General features: G+C 36.5%; 1 protein-coding gene across 5 annotated transcripts in view; it reads left to right on the top strand.

Annotated features, from left to right (window-relative positions):
• The window catches only part of LOC104112773 (histone acetyltransferase GCN5), a 47,670-nt gene that overhangs the window by 10,316 nt on the left and 17,515 nt on the right, over positions 1-19,839 (top strand). For all 5 annotated transcript variants that reach the window (XM_033660423.2, XM_033660426.2, XM_033660424.2 and 2 more), the window contains exons 5-8: positions 1,447-1,615; positions 2,485-2,528; positions 2,784-2,883; positions 4,560-4,628. In XM_033660423.2, the coding sequence (XP_033516314.1) occupies positions 1,447-1,615; positions 2,485-2,528; positions 2,784-2,883; positions 4,560-4,628 (382 nt within the window). The remainder of the gene's footprint in view (positions 1-1,446; positions 1,616-2,484; positions 2,529-2,783; positions 2,884-4,559; positions 4,629-19,839) is intronic.

Genomic DNA, 19,839 nt, shown 5'->3' with positions numbered 1-19,839 from the left:
CACCCACTTTCCCTTGTTATTGCCTACAGTTGAGAGAAACTATAACTAAGTTAAAACGGTAAGAAGATAATGGGATGAAGAAACCTTCGCCAACAAAATTCTACATTGTGATTATCAAGTTTTCTTCATCTCTAGTAAAATCAATTTCATCGACTTTCACTATCTTTTCTACTAAAAAGGTATGAGTGCAGTTAAGCATTAAGCGGGTTTAATTGTTTGTTTCAGGTAGGACAGTCAAGTTGGGGTGATTTTGATAGTTTTTACAAATTGTGGGGTATAAATCATGTTTCATGGTTTTGAGAAAAAATACATCCAAATACACATCAAAAGTTATAACCAAACATAACTTCATCTTCAAATCAAACTTTAGTGAAATTCCAAATTCCAAATAAAAAAAAAAACTTGAAATTTATGTCGAAACGCCTACTTAGAGTAGAATATTAGTAGGTAGTCAAGCGTATTTCCTTTCCTTATCGGTAAAAGAACCCCATCTATCCACTAGAATTAAATACCTAGCTAACCATCAAACACCCACTTTCCCTAGCTAACCATCAAACACCCCCTTTCCCTTGTTATTGCCTACAGTTGAGAGAAACTATAACTAAGTTAAAACGGTAAGAAGATAATGAGATGAAGAAACCTTCGCCAACAAAATTCTACATTGTGATTATCAAGTTTTCTTTATCTTTAGTAAAATCAGTTTCATCGACTTTCACTATCTTTTCTACTAAAAAGGTATGAGTGCAGTTAAGCATTAAGCGGGTTTAATTGTTTGTTTCAGGTAGGACAGCCAAGTTGGGGTGATTTTGATAGTTTTTACAAATTGTGGGGTATAAATCATGTTTCATGGTTTTGAGAAAAAATACATCCAAATACACATCAAAAGTTATAACCAAGCATAACTTCATCTTCCAATCAAACTTTAGTGAAATTCCAAATTCCAAAAAAAAAAAACTTGAAATTTATGTCGAAACGCCTACTTAGAGTAGAATATTAGTAGGCAGTCAAGCGTATTTCCTTTCCTTATCGGTAGCACTAGTCTTATTCTCAAATTTCCTTATTCTCAGATTTCTATTACTACCTGATGACTGATGTTGCTTATGCTTTGGTTTTCTTATTATCTTGCTGTTGTTACCGCTTCTTTTTCTATGTCTTCTTCGCTATTGTATTTCTTTTTAAACTGCCATGATTTTGTTTTCCTTGAGTCGAGGGTCTATCGGGAAAAAGCCTCTCTACTTACTCAAGGTAGGAGTAAGGTCTGCGTATACACTACCCTCCCCAGACCCCTCTTGTGGGAAAACACTGGGTATGTTGTTGGTATTGTTTAATATGTTGATTTACACCTTTTCCCAGAAAAAAGAAGTGGAGGAAGTGTGTAATATGTTCAGTTGTCATATCTTGTTTATCTATAAATTGTTGACGCAATTCTTTTTATTGATGCTGTAGCCAGAAGTTTGGGGAGATAGCTTTTTGTGCAATAACAGCAGATGAACAAGTTAAGGGTTATGGCACCAGACTGATGAATCACTTAAAGCAGCATGCTCGTGATGTGGATGGGCTGACTCATTTTCTAACATATGCTGACAACAATGCTGTTGGTTACTTTGTCAAACAGGTGCTAGATTGGCTCTTATTTTTAGGTGGTATTCTTATTTGCAACAGACTTGACCAGTCAATTCAGCAAATTCATGTTTACATGAATGTACTCTGTTTATGGGTCTTATAAATTATTCAGGAGCCTGTTAAAAATAGTGGCATTACCTAACTCAGAGTTTCCCTTTCACCATTTATGTTATATTTCCGTTATTCAAGAGGTGACAATCATCACTATTGCCTGCAATATTTTACTCATTATTCAGAAATCAAAATTTAGGATAAAAGAACCAGATGAAGATTTGAACGGGCTCATAAAAATGATCTTCAAGTTGTTGCATTACGCTTAAGAAAATTGTGATAAAAGTTTTGTGTAGTTGACTTTTGGAAAGGAGCTGTTTGATAGATATATAATGGAACAACTTGTAGATCATTTTTTATGAGCCCGACTTATTGGCCACGTGTTAGAAAAAATTGGTCAACCAGTATAAATGTTGTACAGAAGGTGTTAATGCGGTTAGCAACAATATGGTAAAAAATGCTTCAAGGTTTTGTTTTTCAGAGCATCTCCGCAGAGCCAAAATTAAATATACTTATACCTGAGGCATACCACCTTTTCTGCAAGCATAGTCCTATTTGCCCTTGGATTCTTTTGTTGGTAATAAATTTAGTTAATTGAATCTCGTATTATGCTTCTTTTCTGATAAGTTCGAAGTCCTTTCATACATATGAGGAAATCTGCAGTTTAGCTCTTGAAGGATCTTTTAATCAGTTACCTAATCTTGGACAACATCTGGTGCATTACTTGTTAGCTTCTTTCTTGATTGTTTGGAAGCTCTATCATTCTTTAGTTGTCTTTCGAAAGATTTAACTTCTTATAATGGCTTGCAGGGATTCACGAAAGAGATTTATTTAGAGAAAGAGCGTTGGCAAGGGTAAGTTAACAGAAAGCTTTCATGGAACAAATACCTTTCCTGAAGATATTTTCGTGGCTTAATTCAATATGCTTCTATAGGGTACTCTGCGACTTTTCTTCCACCCCAACTCCTCAACCCGCCTCAAACAATTTTTTAAATAAAAAATAAAGAAAATAAATAAATAAAAAAAATAAAAAAGAGAAAAGCTTAAAGTTCTGTTTGATGTTTTGAATTACTGTGGTTTTCTGCTATATATGCTAATTTCTTGTCCAGGTATATTAAAGATTATGACGGTGGAATTCTTATGGAATGCAAAATAGATCCAAAGCTTCCATATACTGATTTATCTACCATGATACGTCGTCAAAGGCAGGTAGACTGATATCTTTGCTTCATGATGTTTGCTGACACTGGCTAGGCTTCCTTTTGTGATATTTTTTTGATGAAAATTGTTGAAGGGTGTCATCTGAATTTCAGTTGTCTATGTTGTTTCACCTTTTTACTTAAATTCTTTTTTGCTTTTGAGCCTCACCTACATCCCCGCTTTTGCTGATGAAATGTTGGAGGAGAGGGGAGGGGTTGCTTAGAGGCCTTCAGATAAATAAGTATACCATTTCATTATCTGTTTGAGAGAAATAATTTTCTCTCAAACTTTGGGTCATTTAGCTAGTGGTTAGGACATACTTATATTGCTAATCACAGCACAGTTGGTTTCTAGATGGATGATATTAGAGAAGTAAAAAGGTGATAAGCTGATATGCACAGTTTCACAATTGATAACATTTACTTTTGGCAGTTTGTCAAATTTTGTCCCCCAACATGTTGTACGACTGGTAGCAAAACGGTGTTAACAATAACAACAACATAACCAGTATAATCCCACAAGTGGAGTCTGAGAGGATAATGTGTACGCAGACCTTACCCCTACTTTGTGCAAGTAGAGAGGCTGTTTCCTATAGACCCTCGTCTCAGGCAATCATAGTCACAAAAGTTTTGAAAAAAGAATACAGTAATAAAGAAGAAAAGGAAGCAGTAACAACAAGATAATAGTAAAACCAAAGCAGAAGCAACATCAGGTAGTAATAGAAATCTAGGAAAGAAAACACGAGAATAGTAATAAAAACTACTGGTATAGGAAGGATTTACGCTCGGCCACCTACTACCCTTCTACGCTAATTCTCGACCTCCATACGCTCTTGTCAAGGGCCATGTACTCGGTAAGCTGTAGATGTGCCATGTCCTGCCTAATCACATCTTCCCAATACTTCTTCGGCCTACCTCTACCTCTCTTAAGCCCTGCCATTGAAAACCTCTCACCCTCCTTGCTGGGGCATCTATGTATCTCCTCTTCACATGCCCGAACCATCTCAGCCTCGCTTCCCACATCTTGTCTATCACTAAAGCCACTCCTACCTTGTCTCGAATATCTTCATTCCGGACCATATCTCTCCTAGTATGCCCATACATTCATCTCAACATTCTTATTTCCGCTACTTTCATCTTCTGGACATGAGAGCTCTTGACTGGCCAACACTCCGCCCCATGCAACATTGTCAGTCTAACCACCACTCTGTATAACTTACCTTTAAGTCTTGGTGATACGTTCTTATCATACAAGATACTGGACATGAGCATCCATTTCATCCATCCCGTTCCAATACGATGTGTGACATCATCATCGATCTCTCCATTACTTGGATTATTGACCTAAGGTAGTTGAAAGTTCCTCTCTTGGGGATGACATGAGTATCCAGCCTCACTTTCACGTTGGCCTTTGAACTTGCAAGGTGGCAAAACAGTGTACAACTTAAAAAAAAAGCACCTGGCTATAATGTAGAATTTTGTTCGGCTCGAGTTATTGTAACCCTATGGCAGATAAATTATATTGCTTCGAGTTTATTTTCCCTTTGTTATGCAACCAATTAATTGACTAGGTACATGGAGGCTTATCTGGGCCTTTTACGTTTCAGTACTGTAGAGTAAGGCATCATTCCTGCCAAAAATGAGAGATTATTGACTTGCATTATTTTCTTTTTTATTTATTGTTAGGCAATTGATGAAAAGATAAGGGAGCTATCAAATTGTCATATTGTCCACCCAGGAATTGATTTTCAGAAGGTATACACTTTGTATCTTTTAAAAAAGATCCATCCTTTATATTGATTTATCATTACTGCATAGGTCGAATGTGGTTCATGTCTTTTGTATTTATCAATTCAATATCTTGATAAAGGGTTCTAGTTCTCAAGGGACAAGGGGCTGTCTAAAGAAAAACATGATGCAGTGACAAAGCCGGCTTAGCTAATGAATTTGTGTCCGAAGGCTTAAGTTTGAGAGAACAAAATTTGCACTTGCTTTTATATTGGTTAGTGGACCATGAAGATTTGACTAATGCCAAATCATCTTTTTGGTAATGGACTTCTCTTAGTGAAGCTCTTATCATATAGGTTCCCACTAGCCCATCTTTTCAAAAGGAGGCAAACAAGTACTCCCTTCGTTTTAATTTTTGTGACGTAGTTTGACTTAACATGGAGTTTAAGAAAAAAAGGATAGACTTTTGAAACTTGTGTTTTTAAAAGCTTAAAGGGTAAAAGCTTTTGTGGGACTTTTAATTTGTGTGGCTATAAATGCTTCTCATTAAGTGTAAAATAGATAAAAGAAAATAAAGTTAAATTGTTTTAAAGTATAGAAATATGTCATTCTTTTTGAAACGGACTAATAAGGTAAGTATGTCACATAAATTGAAAGTAAGGGAGTATACATTATGTTTGGATGTATTCATGACATCTAAAGGCTGTGCGGTAGTGCACTAAGGATGTGGCCTAACGGTTGATGCAGTATGAAGTTCAAGTTCATTATCACACACAAAGTTCTATCTGATTGATTCGCCCAAACGTCAATTCTCTAAGTAACTCTATGATTCAGATTAGTTGTCTAGTTGCCACAGTTATTACTCAATCTTCTGTTTTTACACTAAATCAAGCAACCATATTCAGTATTTTGCTCTTCCAACACACCAAATACCTCATTCTAGAACACAATATCTAAAAATTGATCATCTATCAAAAGTTGATTCTGCTCAATAAGCGCCTATGTATCTAACGATCTACTCATGACCTTAATCCTCGAAAAATAATCTATTTCTTGGAGTTGATTTTATATATCAAAGAATATGGAAAACTGAATTCCACTATCACAAGAGAGTCCATAAACTGACTTACGACACTCAGGAAAGGAAAGGCAATGTCAAGTCGAGTCACTGTGAGGTTGTTCAACTTACTAACCAGTCACCTGTATCTTGCAGGATCACTAGGTGGCTCCTTTTGTCTTGGTAGAAGCTTAATATTTGTGTCCGTAGAAGTGTCAAAGGCTCTAGCTTGTCATTCATGTCTCCTAAAAAATGTTGAGAGCATACTTCCGTCGTGAAATGACAATCCCTATAGATTAAACTACCTCGCTATCCAGAAGATACTTCAATCTACTTAGATCCTTGATCTTGAGGTGCTGAAAGAGATTTTGATTCAATTTAATGATGCCATCTTGAATCGTTGCATGTGTCGACTATATCGTCAACATAAACCACCAAGTAAATGCACAAATTTGGAGCAAAATGTTGGTAGAAAATGGTCAGCTTCATGACATGTCATGCTAGATCCTGAATAACTGTGTTGGGCTTACCTATCTAGGTTCGAGGAGATTGTTTAAGACCATAGAGTGACTAACGCAATCGACAAACAAGACCACTAGACTCCTCTCAATATCAAAGCCAAGTGGTTGCTCCATATAGGCCTTATCGTCGAGATCGCCGTGGAGAAAAGCATTCTTAACGTCCATGTGAGAAGGCACGGGAGAAAATATGTTATTGATATTGGATGATAAATACAATACAAGAGGTCCCTATTTATAGCTATACACTACAAGGAGATATTACTCCTCTTCCAATGTGGGACAAGACTACACTATACATATCTGTAAACTAACACTCCCCCTCAAGCCGGTGCATACACATCATATGTACCGAGCTTGTTACACATGTAACTAATACGAGAACCACTAAGAGACTTAGTGAAAATATCTGCTAGTTGATCATTCGACTTTACAAACTTTGTAACAATATCTCCTGAAAGTATTTTCTCTTACAAAGTGACAGTCGATCTCAATGTGTTTAGTCCTCTCATGGAACACCGGATTTGACGCAATATGAAGAGCAGCTTGGTTATCACACACCAGTTCCATCTTGCTGATTTCTCCGAACTTTAACTCCTTGAGCAACTGTTTGACCCAAACCAGTGTTTTAAAAAGCGACGAAGCGATCGCTTTAAGCGAGAAGCGACGCAAAGCGATGGCTGCTCGCTTTTCCATGCCTGAGGCGACTCGACCACACGAAGCGCTCGCTTCAGTCGAAAAAGCGCGAAGCGACCTTGAAGCGAGAAGCGCAGAATCGCTCGCTTCTGTTCAGAGAGGTCAGTTTTTTTAAAAGAAAAAGTTTGGGTCTGTTTTTTTATTATACAAAACATATCCCTAAGACCAAAGTAAAGACCATTTCTCTCTTCTTCCCAAAATCAATTGTTGTTGAGTACTGCTAGGGTTCAAGTCGCCAGAAACCTCCTCCAATACTCCGGGTAATTTTTCTTCTTTTTTTCTTCTTTCTTCTTCTTCTTCTCCTTCTCCTTTTTTTCTTTCTTCTTTCTTCTTCTTGTTCCCGTCCAGGCGTCTGCTCACAGCTAGGGCAGGCACGATTTATTTTTCCTTTTATTCTTTTTATATATAATAATTAACTTTATAAACTGAAATATACATAAAAATTAATAAATAAAGGCTAAAATACTAATCAAATAAACTGAAAATATAATATATATATATATATATATATATATTATTTTCAGTTTATTTGATTATGTTTTTTTCTTATATATAAATTGAACTCTTTGATTATTTATATTGTGTCTTTGCAAGGTTTACATTATGTTTTTTAAGAATTGCGCTTCACTTCAATGAAGCGTGCGCTTCGCTTTGCGCTTCGTTTTTGAAGCGAGGCGAGCCCCTGTCGCTTTTTTGCGCTTCTCGCTCTCAAAAACACTGACCCAAACTAACTCACACGTTGCCATAGCCATGGCCCGATATTCGGCTTCGGCGCTAGATCGAGCAACTACATTCTGTTTCTTGCTCTTCCACGAGACCAAATTACCTCCTACTAGAACACAATATCCAGACGTAGAACGTCTATCAAAAGGTGATCCTGCCCAATCAGCATCTGTGTACCCAACAATATGCTCGTGGCCTCGATCCTCGAATAGTAATCCTTTGCCTGGAGCTGACTTTATATACCGAAGAATGCGAACAACTGCATCCCAGTGACTATTACAGGGAGAATCCATAAACTGACTTACAACACTCACCGGAAAATAAATGTCAGGTCTAGTCACTCTGAGGTAATTCAATTTGCCAACCAACCTCATATATCTCGTAGGGTCTCTAAGAGGCTCCCCCATCCAGGCAGAAGCTTAGCATTCGGATCCATAGGAGAGTCAATAGGTCTGCAACCCATCATTCCAGTCTCCTCGAGAATGTCTAAGGCATACTTCCGCTGTGAAATAACAATACCTGAGCTAGATTGAGCGACCTCAGTACCTAGAAAATACTTCAATTTGCCTAGATCCTTAGTCTAGAAGTGATGAAAGAGATGCTGCTTCAGATTAGTAATACCATCCTGATCATTGCCAGCAATAACAATATCATCAACATAAACCACTAGATAAATACACAGATTAGGAGCAAAATGCCGATAAAACACAGAGTGATCAGCCTCACTACGAGTCATGCCGAACTCCTGAATAATTGTGCTGAACTTACCAAACCAAGCTCGAGAGGACTGTTTCAAACCATATAGTGACCTGCGCAATCTGCACACACAACCATTATACTCCGCCTGAGCAACAAAACCAGGTGGTTGCTCCATATAAACTTCTCCTCAAGATCACCGTGGAGAAAAACATTCTTAATGTCTAACTGATAAAGAGGCCAATGACGTACAACAACCATGGACAAAAAGAGACGAACAAATGCTAAAAAGAGACAAACAGGACCACTAGACTCCTCTCAGTATCAAAGCCAAGTGGTTGCTCCATATAGGCCTTATCGTCGAGATCGCCATGGAGAAAAGCATTCTTAATGTCCAATTGATAAAGAGGCCATGCCGGACAACAACCACGGAGAGAATATAAAAAATGGACCTTGGGCCTAACCCAACCCGAAAAGCTAGCTCATGAGGTGAGGATTGTCAAAGATCACGTAAGGAGACAAACAATCCATCCTAAACTAATGTGGGATAACTTAACACCCCCCCTCGTGGCGTCTAGGTCTGTCAACTGATTCGTTACGGAGTATAAGGAAAAAAAAAAGAAGACTTTTGAAGCTTGTAGTCATAAAAGCTTAAGAGTAAAAGCTTTGTGAGACAATGACATTTGTGTGACTATAAAAATTTTCTCATTAAGGGTAACCTATGTAAAATAAAAAGTTTTGAGTTAAATTATTTCCAAATATAGAACTGTGTTATTTTTTAAACGGACTAATAAGGAAAGTGTGTCATATAAATTGAAACGGAAAGAGTAGTAGATTCTAGATAGAAGAGCTCGGCATTTTGGTGTAAATTGGACCTTGAGAAGGTTGACCACGTGAATTGAGACCTTTTGGGTTTTATCATGCTAAGGATGGGGTTTGGCGATAGATTGGGGATTGGATCAAACACTATATTTTCACGGTTTGGTTCATCCTAAAAAGGAGGGAGCAACAAGTATCAAGGATTATAGACCCTTAGTCTAGTGAGAATATCTATAAGATAATTTTATAAGTTGCTTTCTAATAGCCTAAAGAAGGTCCTTGACGAGAATGTCTACTTCACAAATTATTTTTGTGGAAGGAAGACAAATTCTTGATGCAACACTGGTGGCAAATGAGGTGGTAGATTCTAGGAAAAAGCAAGGAGCGCCAGGCATTTTGTGTATATTCACGTGAACCGGGAGTTTTTGGATTTCATTATGCTGAGGTTCAAACATAGATGGAGAAAGTGGATAAAACACTGAATTTTTACGGTTAGGTATTCGGTACTTGTAAATGGCAACTCGTGTGCCTTCTTTGGTAGTTCGAAAGGGTTGAGCATGGGGTCCATTATCTCCATGCTCCTCATCTTAGTTATGAAGGTGTTGAGTAGGATGATGGATAGAGCTGTGATGGGTGTATTTTTGAGGGGTTTCACTGCAACAGTTGGGGGACATGGCATTGTGAGAGTCTCACACTTACTATTTGTAGATAACGCTATGTTATTTTTTGATACTGATAAATCTCAATTGGTATATCTTGATCGGGATTTGACTTGGTTCTAGGTTGTGTTGTCCTCAAGATAAATTTCAGAAAGTGCCAAACCATACTTGTTTTGGAGGTGTACGATATTAAGCTAAGTTGCTTGGACACGGGTGCAGATCTAGATTTCGGATCCTTCAAGATGTAAATTCTAAGATTCAGGGATACGAATACTAGTACGGATAAGGGTGCGGGGATCCGACTAAAAATACTTCAAAAAAAAAATAACTCTAAATTTTGAGAAATTTTGTGGAATACTTACGTATAACTTGTAAAATGTGGATTTCTTTGTTGTTCTCAAGTTGTAGATAAGTAAAGGATTGATTTCCAAGATAAGTTATGTTATTTTCTTCAAATTTACCCTAATTTTGGTTCTGATTTCGTGAATCAAATCGTATCTCGTCTCGAATTATTTTGTCCGTCGTGGTCAAAATACCCAAACTTATATGGAATTATTGAGTCCCACATTGGTGGGATGTGGATTTCCTAGGCTCCTTATATGGTCTTGTGCGATCCTCACCTCATGAGCTAGGGGTTGAGTTAGGCCTAAGGTCCAATTATCATAGTATCAGAGCCAGATCCATCCCAATTTGTTGTTATCGATGTTGGGCCCTCACATATGTTGTCCACACTCCAATTCTAGGCTTGGGGGAGGATGTGGGGGCGGGTGGGTGGGGTGTTGAGTCCCATATTGGTGGGATGTGGATTTCCTGGGCTCCTTATATGATTTTGGGCAATCCCCACCTTATGAGCTCACTTTTAGGTTGAGTTAGGCCCAAGGTCCATTGATCAGGAATTTCGAGCCAAAAGAATATGACAATCCATCAAATTCGAAGGCTCAAAGTGGATAATGAGATCTTAGCTTTAGAAGAAATCTACAAGATTGGGAGGTGACAGAGTTCCAAAACTTGATTGACTTGCTATATAAACAAAGAGTTCCATTAGATATCCACGATCTGTGAAAATGGGGGACGAGGAATAATAGAATGCTTTCGGTTAAGACGTTAAGTCATACTATGAGAAGCTCCTGGTTGGGAAGAAATTGACCTTCCACATAACTCGATTTGGATCTCTAAGGTACCAAGGAAGGTGTGTTTTTTCATTTGGTTTGCAACAAGAGGGGTGATTTTGACGGCTTGGAATTTGAGAAAAAATAAAGGTAACATATGTCAGTTGGTGTTACATGTGCAAGGCTTTCGGTGAAGACGTGGGACATCTCATTCTACATTGTCAGTAGGGGTGGCAAAAGTGGCCCAAACCCATTTGACCCACCCAAGTTTTAATAGGTTGGGCATGGGCTATTTTAATGATGGGCTAAATTTGGGCACAATCCAACTAAACCTATTTATTTTCAGTAGCCCAAATCAGCCCATGATTTCTGTCCAAACTAACCCATGAATAACAATTGCCCTTTAAAGCTGCTAAGAGTGTGTTTGGTATGAAGGAAAATGTTTGGAGGGAAAAATTGATGAAAGAAATCATTAGGCATGAATCACATTTATTTCAAAATATAAGACAAGAAGCAACATGAAAAAAGGAAACAAAAAATTCATCATCCTAAACCATTCTAAAATGATATTTATGAAAAATAAAAATAAAAACCATTTTTATATATGTGAGAATATTTTAAATATGCTTGTTTAAAAGTTGAGAATATTGCAAATATTTAGGTCAATTTGGACGGGTTGGGTTACAACCCATTGTTTAGCCCATCTTGATCCAACCCATTTTAGTCCAAGTGAACTTTGGGCAGGGTTGGGCAATGACCCATTTAATGAGTCAACCTATCTTGATCAGCCTTAATACAACCCAAACAACCCATTTGCCACCCCTAATTGTCAGGTAGCTACTAGGCTATGGTGGGAAATCCTAAGGTGGTTTGGTATTGAATCGATGATGCCAAGCGTTGTAAAGGAGTTAATGTTCAACTGGAACGGTGAAGACGGAGGAGAAGGCGTGTGCATGGAGTATGGTTTCTCTTTGCACTAATGTGGGTCGTTTGGAGGGAGAGAAATAAGAGAGCTTTTGAGGGAGTAGAAATAAATTTTGTACAGTTGAGGAGTAGCGTCTTATCCCTTGTATCTTTTTGGTGCACTCATGAAATCCTTTTGTGTATTGAAGAGATCCTTTTGTGTATTGGAGTTTGGGTGTCGTTTGTAGAAAACCATCTCTGTTTGTAGGTTCTCTACTTTTGGTATACTATTATACGAGTTGTTTTTGCCATTCATTAATAAAATTTATTACTTTATCAAAAAAAGAAAAAGAAATGGACCTTGGTCTTAGCTCAAACCACAAAAGCTATATGATGTGGCTAGGATTGCCTAAAACCCAAGTTGCTCGGACTCGGGTGCGTGTATCCGATACGGGGACGGATCCGGGTATCGGATTCGGCAAAATCTAAATTTTAAGATTCGGGGGTGCAGATTCGGATATGGATACGGGTGCGGGAAAACGGCTAAGAAAATTCAAAATAATAAAAAAATAGAGCTATAAAAATATTGTAAATTTTGAGAGATATTCTGTGAAAAACTTACATGAATATTGTAGAAATTCACCTTTTTACCAAAAATAATAGAACATTTGAACTAAACTAGTAAAAACCGACAAAGCATAGTCAAGTTACTCAAGTTAACTACTCTTAGGCCCTAGCTTTCCTCCACAACATCTTCAACTTCTTCCAAATCTTTAACTTTTCTCCAAAGATCACTCCTTCCAATTGAGGTTCATCTATTGATAGCTCAGTTAAACCATCAATTGTCTCATCAATATCAAATTGATTTCCACCTAAAGTAACATTAGATTAAAAAGAATTGATATATTAGAATGTTTTCATGAAAAGGGAAAAGAGTTTTGCAAAATAAATAATTGAGGAAAATATCGAATAAAAAAATGTAGAATACCCAAATCCCAATACTTGCTCGGTCCACATGTATACTTTTCCTTCTTGCAAGAGAGCAACCGTAGATTATAGTGTACAAAAACTAAATCTTCAGCTCTTGAAGTTGCTAATTTGTTTCTCTTGATGTTGTGAATCAAAGAATATGTGCTCCAATTTCTTTCACAACAAGAGGAAGAAGCGGGTTGAGTAAGCAACTTGTAAGCTAATCTTTGCAAGAGTGGAGCCGAGACACCATGATTTGCCCACCAAGAAAGCGAATCCTCATACATCATAGCCTCAATCACATGAGGCTCACTAAAATAACCACCCCCACTACAAAATGCTCCATACTCCAATGAGACTTGCTTCATTTCATCATCTTTAAAGTATCTTCGAAAGCATTTGACCCTATTTGTTGAGATTTCTTGATCTTTATTAGGAGCTTGCCTTCGAATTCCATTTTCACCTTGAAGCCATAATTCATGATAGTATTTTGGAACCAAAGAGTGTGCCAAGCAATGCAAAGGGGTATTACTTTTGTTCCACCTAGCTACAAGAATCTCATGAATTGTATCAAAAAAGTTTGATTGGCCGGAAATAAGATCCTTCCCCTCATGCTCATAGATAATTTTCTTAACTTTCTCAATCATTGTATCCCACATATCATAAATGAGATGCAATTTTGGACTATCAAGATCGGCACTTCTAAGCATATCTACCATAGGTTCCGTAAACTTCAAAAAATAATCAATGTTATCCCACCATTCATCATCCATTATAAAGGATTTCATTTCACGTGCTTTAGCTTCAAGTCCCTTATCCCCCTTATAATGCTTCCATTCATCATCCATCACCATTTTCTCTAATGACGATTTCACTTTTTGAACACGAGTGGTCATAATAATGTGTGAGGCAAATCTTGTTTCGGCAACTTTCAATAAGCACAACTTTGAATGCTTTTGAAAAATTGCAAGTGCCATGTCATGATTCACAATAAAGTTCTTCAAACAGTACTTGACCAAGTAACTTTAATATCCATTCGCAATTTGAAAAGTGAGGTGATCTTTCCGAAGGTTGGCACATGCTTTTCAATGCTAGATTTAAACAATGAACAACACAAGGAGTCCAAAATATATGAGGAAATGTTTGCTCTACGGTAGAACCGGCTAATTTCATGTTACTTGCGTTATCCGTAATAACTTGAACAACATTATCCGGACCTACATTTTCTATTGCTTCAATAAACAATTTAGCAATATATTCTCCATCCTTTACAACCCCACTAGAATGGATTGAATTTAAAAATATTGGGCCCCCACTAGATGATGCCATTATATTTATTAAAGGTCGTCTCTTAATGTCGGACCATCCATCCGAACAAATCGACAACCCTTTCTTTCTCCATCTATCTTTAATTGGTTGCAACTTTCTAGCAATGCTAGTCTTTTCTTGAGCCAAAAGAGTTGTTCTCAACCTATTATAAGATGGGGGAATATAACCGGGAATAGAATTTTCATCTAGAAACTATGAATATTTTTTGAAATAGGGAGATCTTGCAAGATTAAACGATAAACCTGATGCGTAAAACATTCGAGCTGCTAATTTATCGGCTGTATTTCTTTCATAGATGCCGAAAGATATAGCTCCACCCAGTGTTATTAAAAGCGCACGCTTCTCGCTTAAAGCGCAGAAGCGAGGCGAGGCGACTGACCTGCACTTTTCTGCCCTAAAGCGCGACTCACATGAATAAGCGCACGCTTTACCCTAAAAAGCGAGAAGCGTGGCGATGAAAAAAGCGCAAAAAAGCTCGCTTAAGCGAGGTCCAGTCATCTGCTAGGGTATTTTAAAAAAAAACTTGCAAATACACTTACGCACAATACTTCCAGACATCTGCTTCTCTGCTGCAAGCGACGACTACACTATTCGAGTAAGTTTCTCTTCTTCTCTTCTTCTCTTCTTTTCTTCTCTTCTTCTTCTTCAGTTCTTTCTTCTCTTCTTTTCCTCTTCTGATTTTCTCTGCTTGTTCACTGTTCGACTCCTTTTTCTCTTCTTCTTTCTATTTTTTTCAGTTTTTATTGCTCTGTTCTGCCCTAATTTATGCTCTGTTTTTCTCTGTGAGCTCTGTTTTTTTTTTATTTTCTGTTCTTCACTGTTCACTGGTTCGACTCCTCTCCTCTGTTCTCTTCTTCTTTTCTATTTTTTTTAGAACTCATTTCTCTGTTCAGCCAAGTTTTCTAATTTATGTTTGTGCTCTGTTTTTTCCAAATTTCTGCTGTTATTCTCTGTTCACTGTTCACTGTTCACTGTTTAACTGTTCTGTTTTTTTTTTTTTGGTTGTTGATTGTAGTAAATTCAATCTTATTTATTTTTAGCTTTAGTATCTATTATTTATTTCTTGATTTAAGAATTGAAACATTTGCTTAATATGTTATTTTTATTGAGTTCTCGGTCATTTATCTATGCCTATTAAATTTTTTTTATTTATGTGTTAAATTGCGCTTCACATGAAAAAAGCACGCGTTTCGCTTCTCGCTTCTCGCTTCGGTGAAGCGAGGCCTCCTTGCTTTTTTCCGCTTCTCGCTCTCCAAAACACCGGCTCCACCCTCTGGACCCTTTCTCTTTTTCTGTTGTAGTAAATCAGTCCCCTCCGGAAGAGAAACCTAATCAGCTTTCTTTTTTGCATCAATTTGAATGGATGATTTTTTTCTTTCAGCTTGTTCATGCTCCGTCTTCAAAGCCCTTAATATTTCACCACTGATTTCTGGGCACATTTGAACTCCATGGTTTGGTAGTTTCAAGAGATGTGCTTTTACTCTGTTATATGATCCCGTAAATCTTTTATTGCAATAGTTACAGATCCATGCTCTGTTTCCACCACTATTAGCAGCTGAAACAACTTTAACCTGATTCCATAGTGGTTTATCATCAAAATCTATGCCTACGGTTTTTGTTGGTCTCATAAGACTCTTTCCCTCTTTCCCTTTTGACTTCCAGATGATGCCATATCCTCTTTCCCGTTTCGACAGATGAAAGATGGAAGATTTTGTGTGTTGTGATTTTTTTCTTGCTGTGGAACAGAGAACTAAAACGAGGCAGAGAGTGAGAAATTAGTATATTTGTGTAATTTGTCTCTATATTTGGTATTTGGAAGGAAAGGTGGACGAAAAGACCTTTCGGTGGAGGAAAAGACTTGGCTGACAAAGTACAACTAATTTACCTTTTAATTGGCAAATCAAAAGCATCAGATGGACTTTTTGGCCAAGAATTGCCTTTTTAACGTTATATTTCTAGCATAGTACAAGCTAGCATTAAATGAGCTTTGTACCAAGTACCAACATTATTTTATTATTTTAATTTGAAATTTTTGTTAGTTAATTAACTATTACTATTAATTAGTATTAACTATTATTAATAATAATTAACTATTATTAATTATTTTATTATTTTAATTTGAAATTATATTTAAAACTATATAACCTTAATTATTATTTAACTATATTTCAAGTATTTCGATAGTTCAGAACTTATACTGATAGGAATGATCAAACGATCTAATAAAATGGGATCCCTAATATAATCGTGTATATGATTTGTTATCGAATAATAACCTTAACTATTATTTAACTATATTTCAAGTATTTCGATAGTTCAGAACTTGTACTGATAGGAATGATCAAACGATCTAATAAGATGGGATCCCTAATATAATAGTGTATATGATTTGTTATCGAATAAATTAGTGATTTTTCCAAAAACTATATAACCTTAATTATTATTTAACTATATTTCAAGTATTTCGATAGTTCAGAACTTGTACTGATAGGAATGATCAAACGATCTAATAAAATGGGATCCCTAATATAATCGTGTATATGATTTGTTATCGAATAAATTAGTGATTTTTCCAAAAACTATATAACCTTAACTATTATTTAACTATATTTCAAGTATTTTGATAGTTCAGAACTTGTACTGATAGGAATGATCAAACGATCTAATAAGATGGGATCCCTAATATAATAGTGCATATGATTTGTTATCGATTAAATTAGTGATTTTTCCTAAAACTATATAACCTTAACTATTATTTAACTATATTTCAAGTATTTCGATAGTTCAGAACTTGTACTGATAGGAATGATCAAACGATCTTATAAGATGGGTTCCTACCAAACATACAATTACATTTCAAATATTTCGATAACTGTAACTATTATTAATTATATTTCAAGTATTTCGACAGTTCAGAAGTAATAACAAGACGGGATCCCCAACAAGTCTAGTTAAATAATGTGATTTTTCCAAAATTATATAACTTTAACTATTATTTAATTATATTTCAAGTATTTCGATCATTCTGAACTTGTACTGATAGGAAACGATTTAAGAAAACGGGATCGCTAATATAATAGTTAGCTTTTTCTACAATTTAGTTATTCACAATTTCCCTCAATTGGTGGTTACACGTTGGTCACATGTTTAATTTAATTTGAGAATTTAAACTTCAACATCAAAGTTAGACGATATAACTTATAAATTATGTCAATATCTATTACTTCTTCTATCCTATATAATATTTTTTATTTTTCGAGATTCAAACGTCCTAATTTTGATTGTACATTTGGACATAGAATCTTTTAGTTTTTCGAAATAAAAATTACATATTTGAAAATTATACAATACTACTAAGTTACGATAAATTATGTACAACTAGTAAATAATTTCGTATAAATTAATTTTGCACGATTAAAATATATAAATTATTTAGCAAAAAATCAACATGCTAATAATTAATTTAGAAATTATTCCTATATTGTATGAGAAAGAAACATTTGCAAATAGCAACCTTTCAATTACGTGTCACAAGTATGGAGAAGAAAGGGGACAAGTAGCATATAATGGAGAATAAAGGGGTTATTTTATTATATTATTACAATTAAGAGTCCTTTAAGAAGGAGCTGCAGATCGTCTCTTCTAGGTCATCTTCCTCAAAATTCCCCAACTTCTTTCAAGCTCTTACAGATGCTCAAAATTCCCCTACTTCTTTCAAGCTCTTACAGATCGCCATTCACGCTTCGTTCACGTCCCTTCGTTCTTCCCTCATAAGAGAAAAAGAAAGTCATTCAACGCAAAGTTCCATCTATGTCTACAAGAAGTCCAAAATCAGAACATGACCCCTTGAATTCTTGGTTTCTCTGACACACAAAGCAGCAAATATGAGACAAAAATACTACAATATTGAAGGTATGCCATTTTCCATAACTTAAATCTGTTTAATTTTTGATTTTGAGAAATCAAAATCTCAATTTTTCTCCCAAATTTGTCGATGGACTCCGGTCAAAGTGTCATAAGTCGGTTGACCGAATCCGGGACGTATCCCGTCCCCGTCACCGTTGCGTATCGGGACGGGGACGGCACCAAAATCGAAGAGTCTCCGCAACTTAGCCTAAAACCATATAAGGATACAAACAACCACCCCTCAGCCAATATGAGACAACTTAACATAGAAAAGAGATGATATTTTAGTTTTTAGCCACGGGAGAGAAGGTATCCCAATGGTCAAGCCTAAATATCTGAGTGTAACCTTTGGTTAGAAGGGGGAGGGGGTCTTAAGCCGATGAATTTGACCGTACGGACTAATTTTGACTGCATAAACCCACCAACAACCAATGATTGATTTAATCGAAGGTATATGATTGAGCTCCCAAGTACCATCATCGTGTAGAGCAGACATCTCTTTGATCATAGCCTGTCGCCATCCAGGATGAGAAACGCTTCACTCTTGTTGACTAGCTAGGTTGATTTAAGAAGATTTGATTTTATTTAGTAGCTTGATTTTATTTGATAGTTGTACTGATTGTATTGATTTATTCTATTTCTTTAATTAGCAATATGAGCTTTGTATAAATTTTCTTGCTCATGGGATATAAATTCTTACAGAAATATAAAAGAAGTCGCGGAGACATACCTACAAACAAAGAAAAGATGTTAATGGAAAAATAGGCCTCTCCAGTGCACTCCCTAAGTGTATCCCTAGCACTCAAGTTTCACTCATGTTTCACTTGTGTGCACTTGGCTTTTAGGCACGCTTAAATGATCTTTCCAACTCTTGCCTTTTACCACTCAAGGGATTCCCTTTAATCTCGTTAAGAACCAACAAGTAAGAGATCACCAAGTATGTTCCAAGTATCGGTTCGGAATTGAGTTAATGGCCAAATAAATAAGGACCAACAAAACTGTCGAGCTAGGAATTAAAGAAACATACAATGAAACAAAAGAGAAACTCACGAAAGAATAAGCACGAAGACAAATATGGACACAAAGTTAACTAGATAACACTAATATGAACTTATACTAATGTTAGACTGGAACAGGTATGGGTAGCCTTGGAATAGCATATCGATTTACAGAGATTTTCACAAAAAACAAGTCTTCTTTCAGCAGATTTTGAACTTCGCTGGAATCTTTATTCTGCTGGTCAGAATTTGTAAACTTGCAGATGCGTGAGGTCGGAAAGAGAGGAGAACGCTGAGAAACAAAAATCTGAAATGGAGGTGGTCAGAAAACTTCCCACGTGCTGGCGCATGGTGGGGCTTGACGCCAGAGATCATTCTGTCTGGTGGCACGTAAGATCGCATGAGCAGTCTGGTGGTGGCGTGACCTTTTAGGCAGTGTTGCACGGCGATCTGGTCCTAGTGACAGTGCTGGTTCATGTGCAGCACGAGTGGAAACCAATAAATATAGGCAAATTCAAGGTCGCTGAGAAAACAGTACACGACAAATGAAAATTTTCTATACGGACTTCGCTGATATATGCACAAGAAGAAATTTCTCGCATTTGCTTTGATACCATGTGAGCAAACAAGACATAGGAGAGAATTGAGAGAAGCTTTGCTTGATTGTTCCCTCAAGCTACTGAGTTTAAATAGTGAATGTACAAGTGTTAAAACAGGAAAGAAAATATTCTGACTACCTAATTACAGGAAAGAATTATTCTCGCTAATTCTGACTAATCCTAATCATTTAACCCGAAGAATGACCTTCATGCATGATGTCTTGAATCGTAATATTTTTGCTGTCATTTTCTAGTGT

The sequence above is a fragment of the Nicotiana tomentosiformis genome, chromosome 10, assembly GCF_000390325.3.
Source record: "Nicotiana tomentosiformis chromosome 10, ASM39032v3, whole genome shotgun sequence".
Lineage (NCBI taxonomy): Eukaryota > Viridiplantae > Streptophyta > Magnoliopsida > Solanales > Solanaceae > Nicotiana > Nicotiana tomentosiformis.
This window is presented reverse-complemented; position numbering and strand designations above follow the sequence as displayed.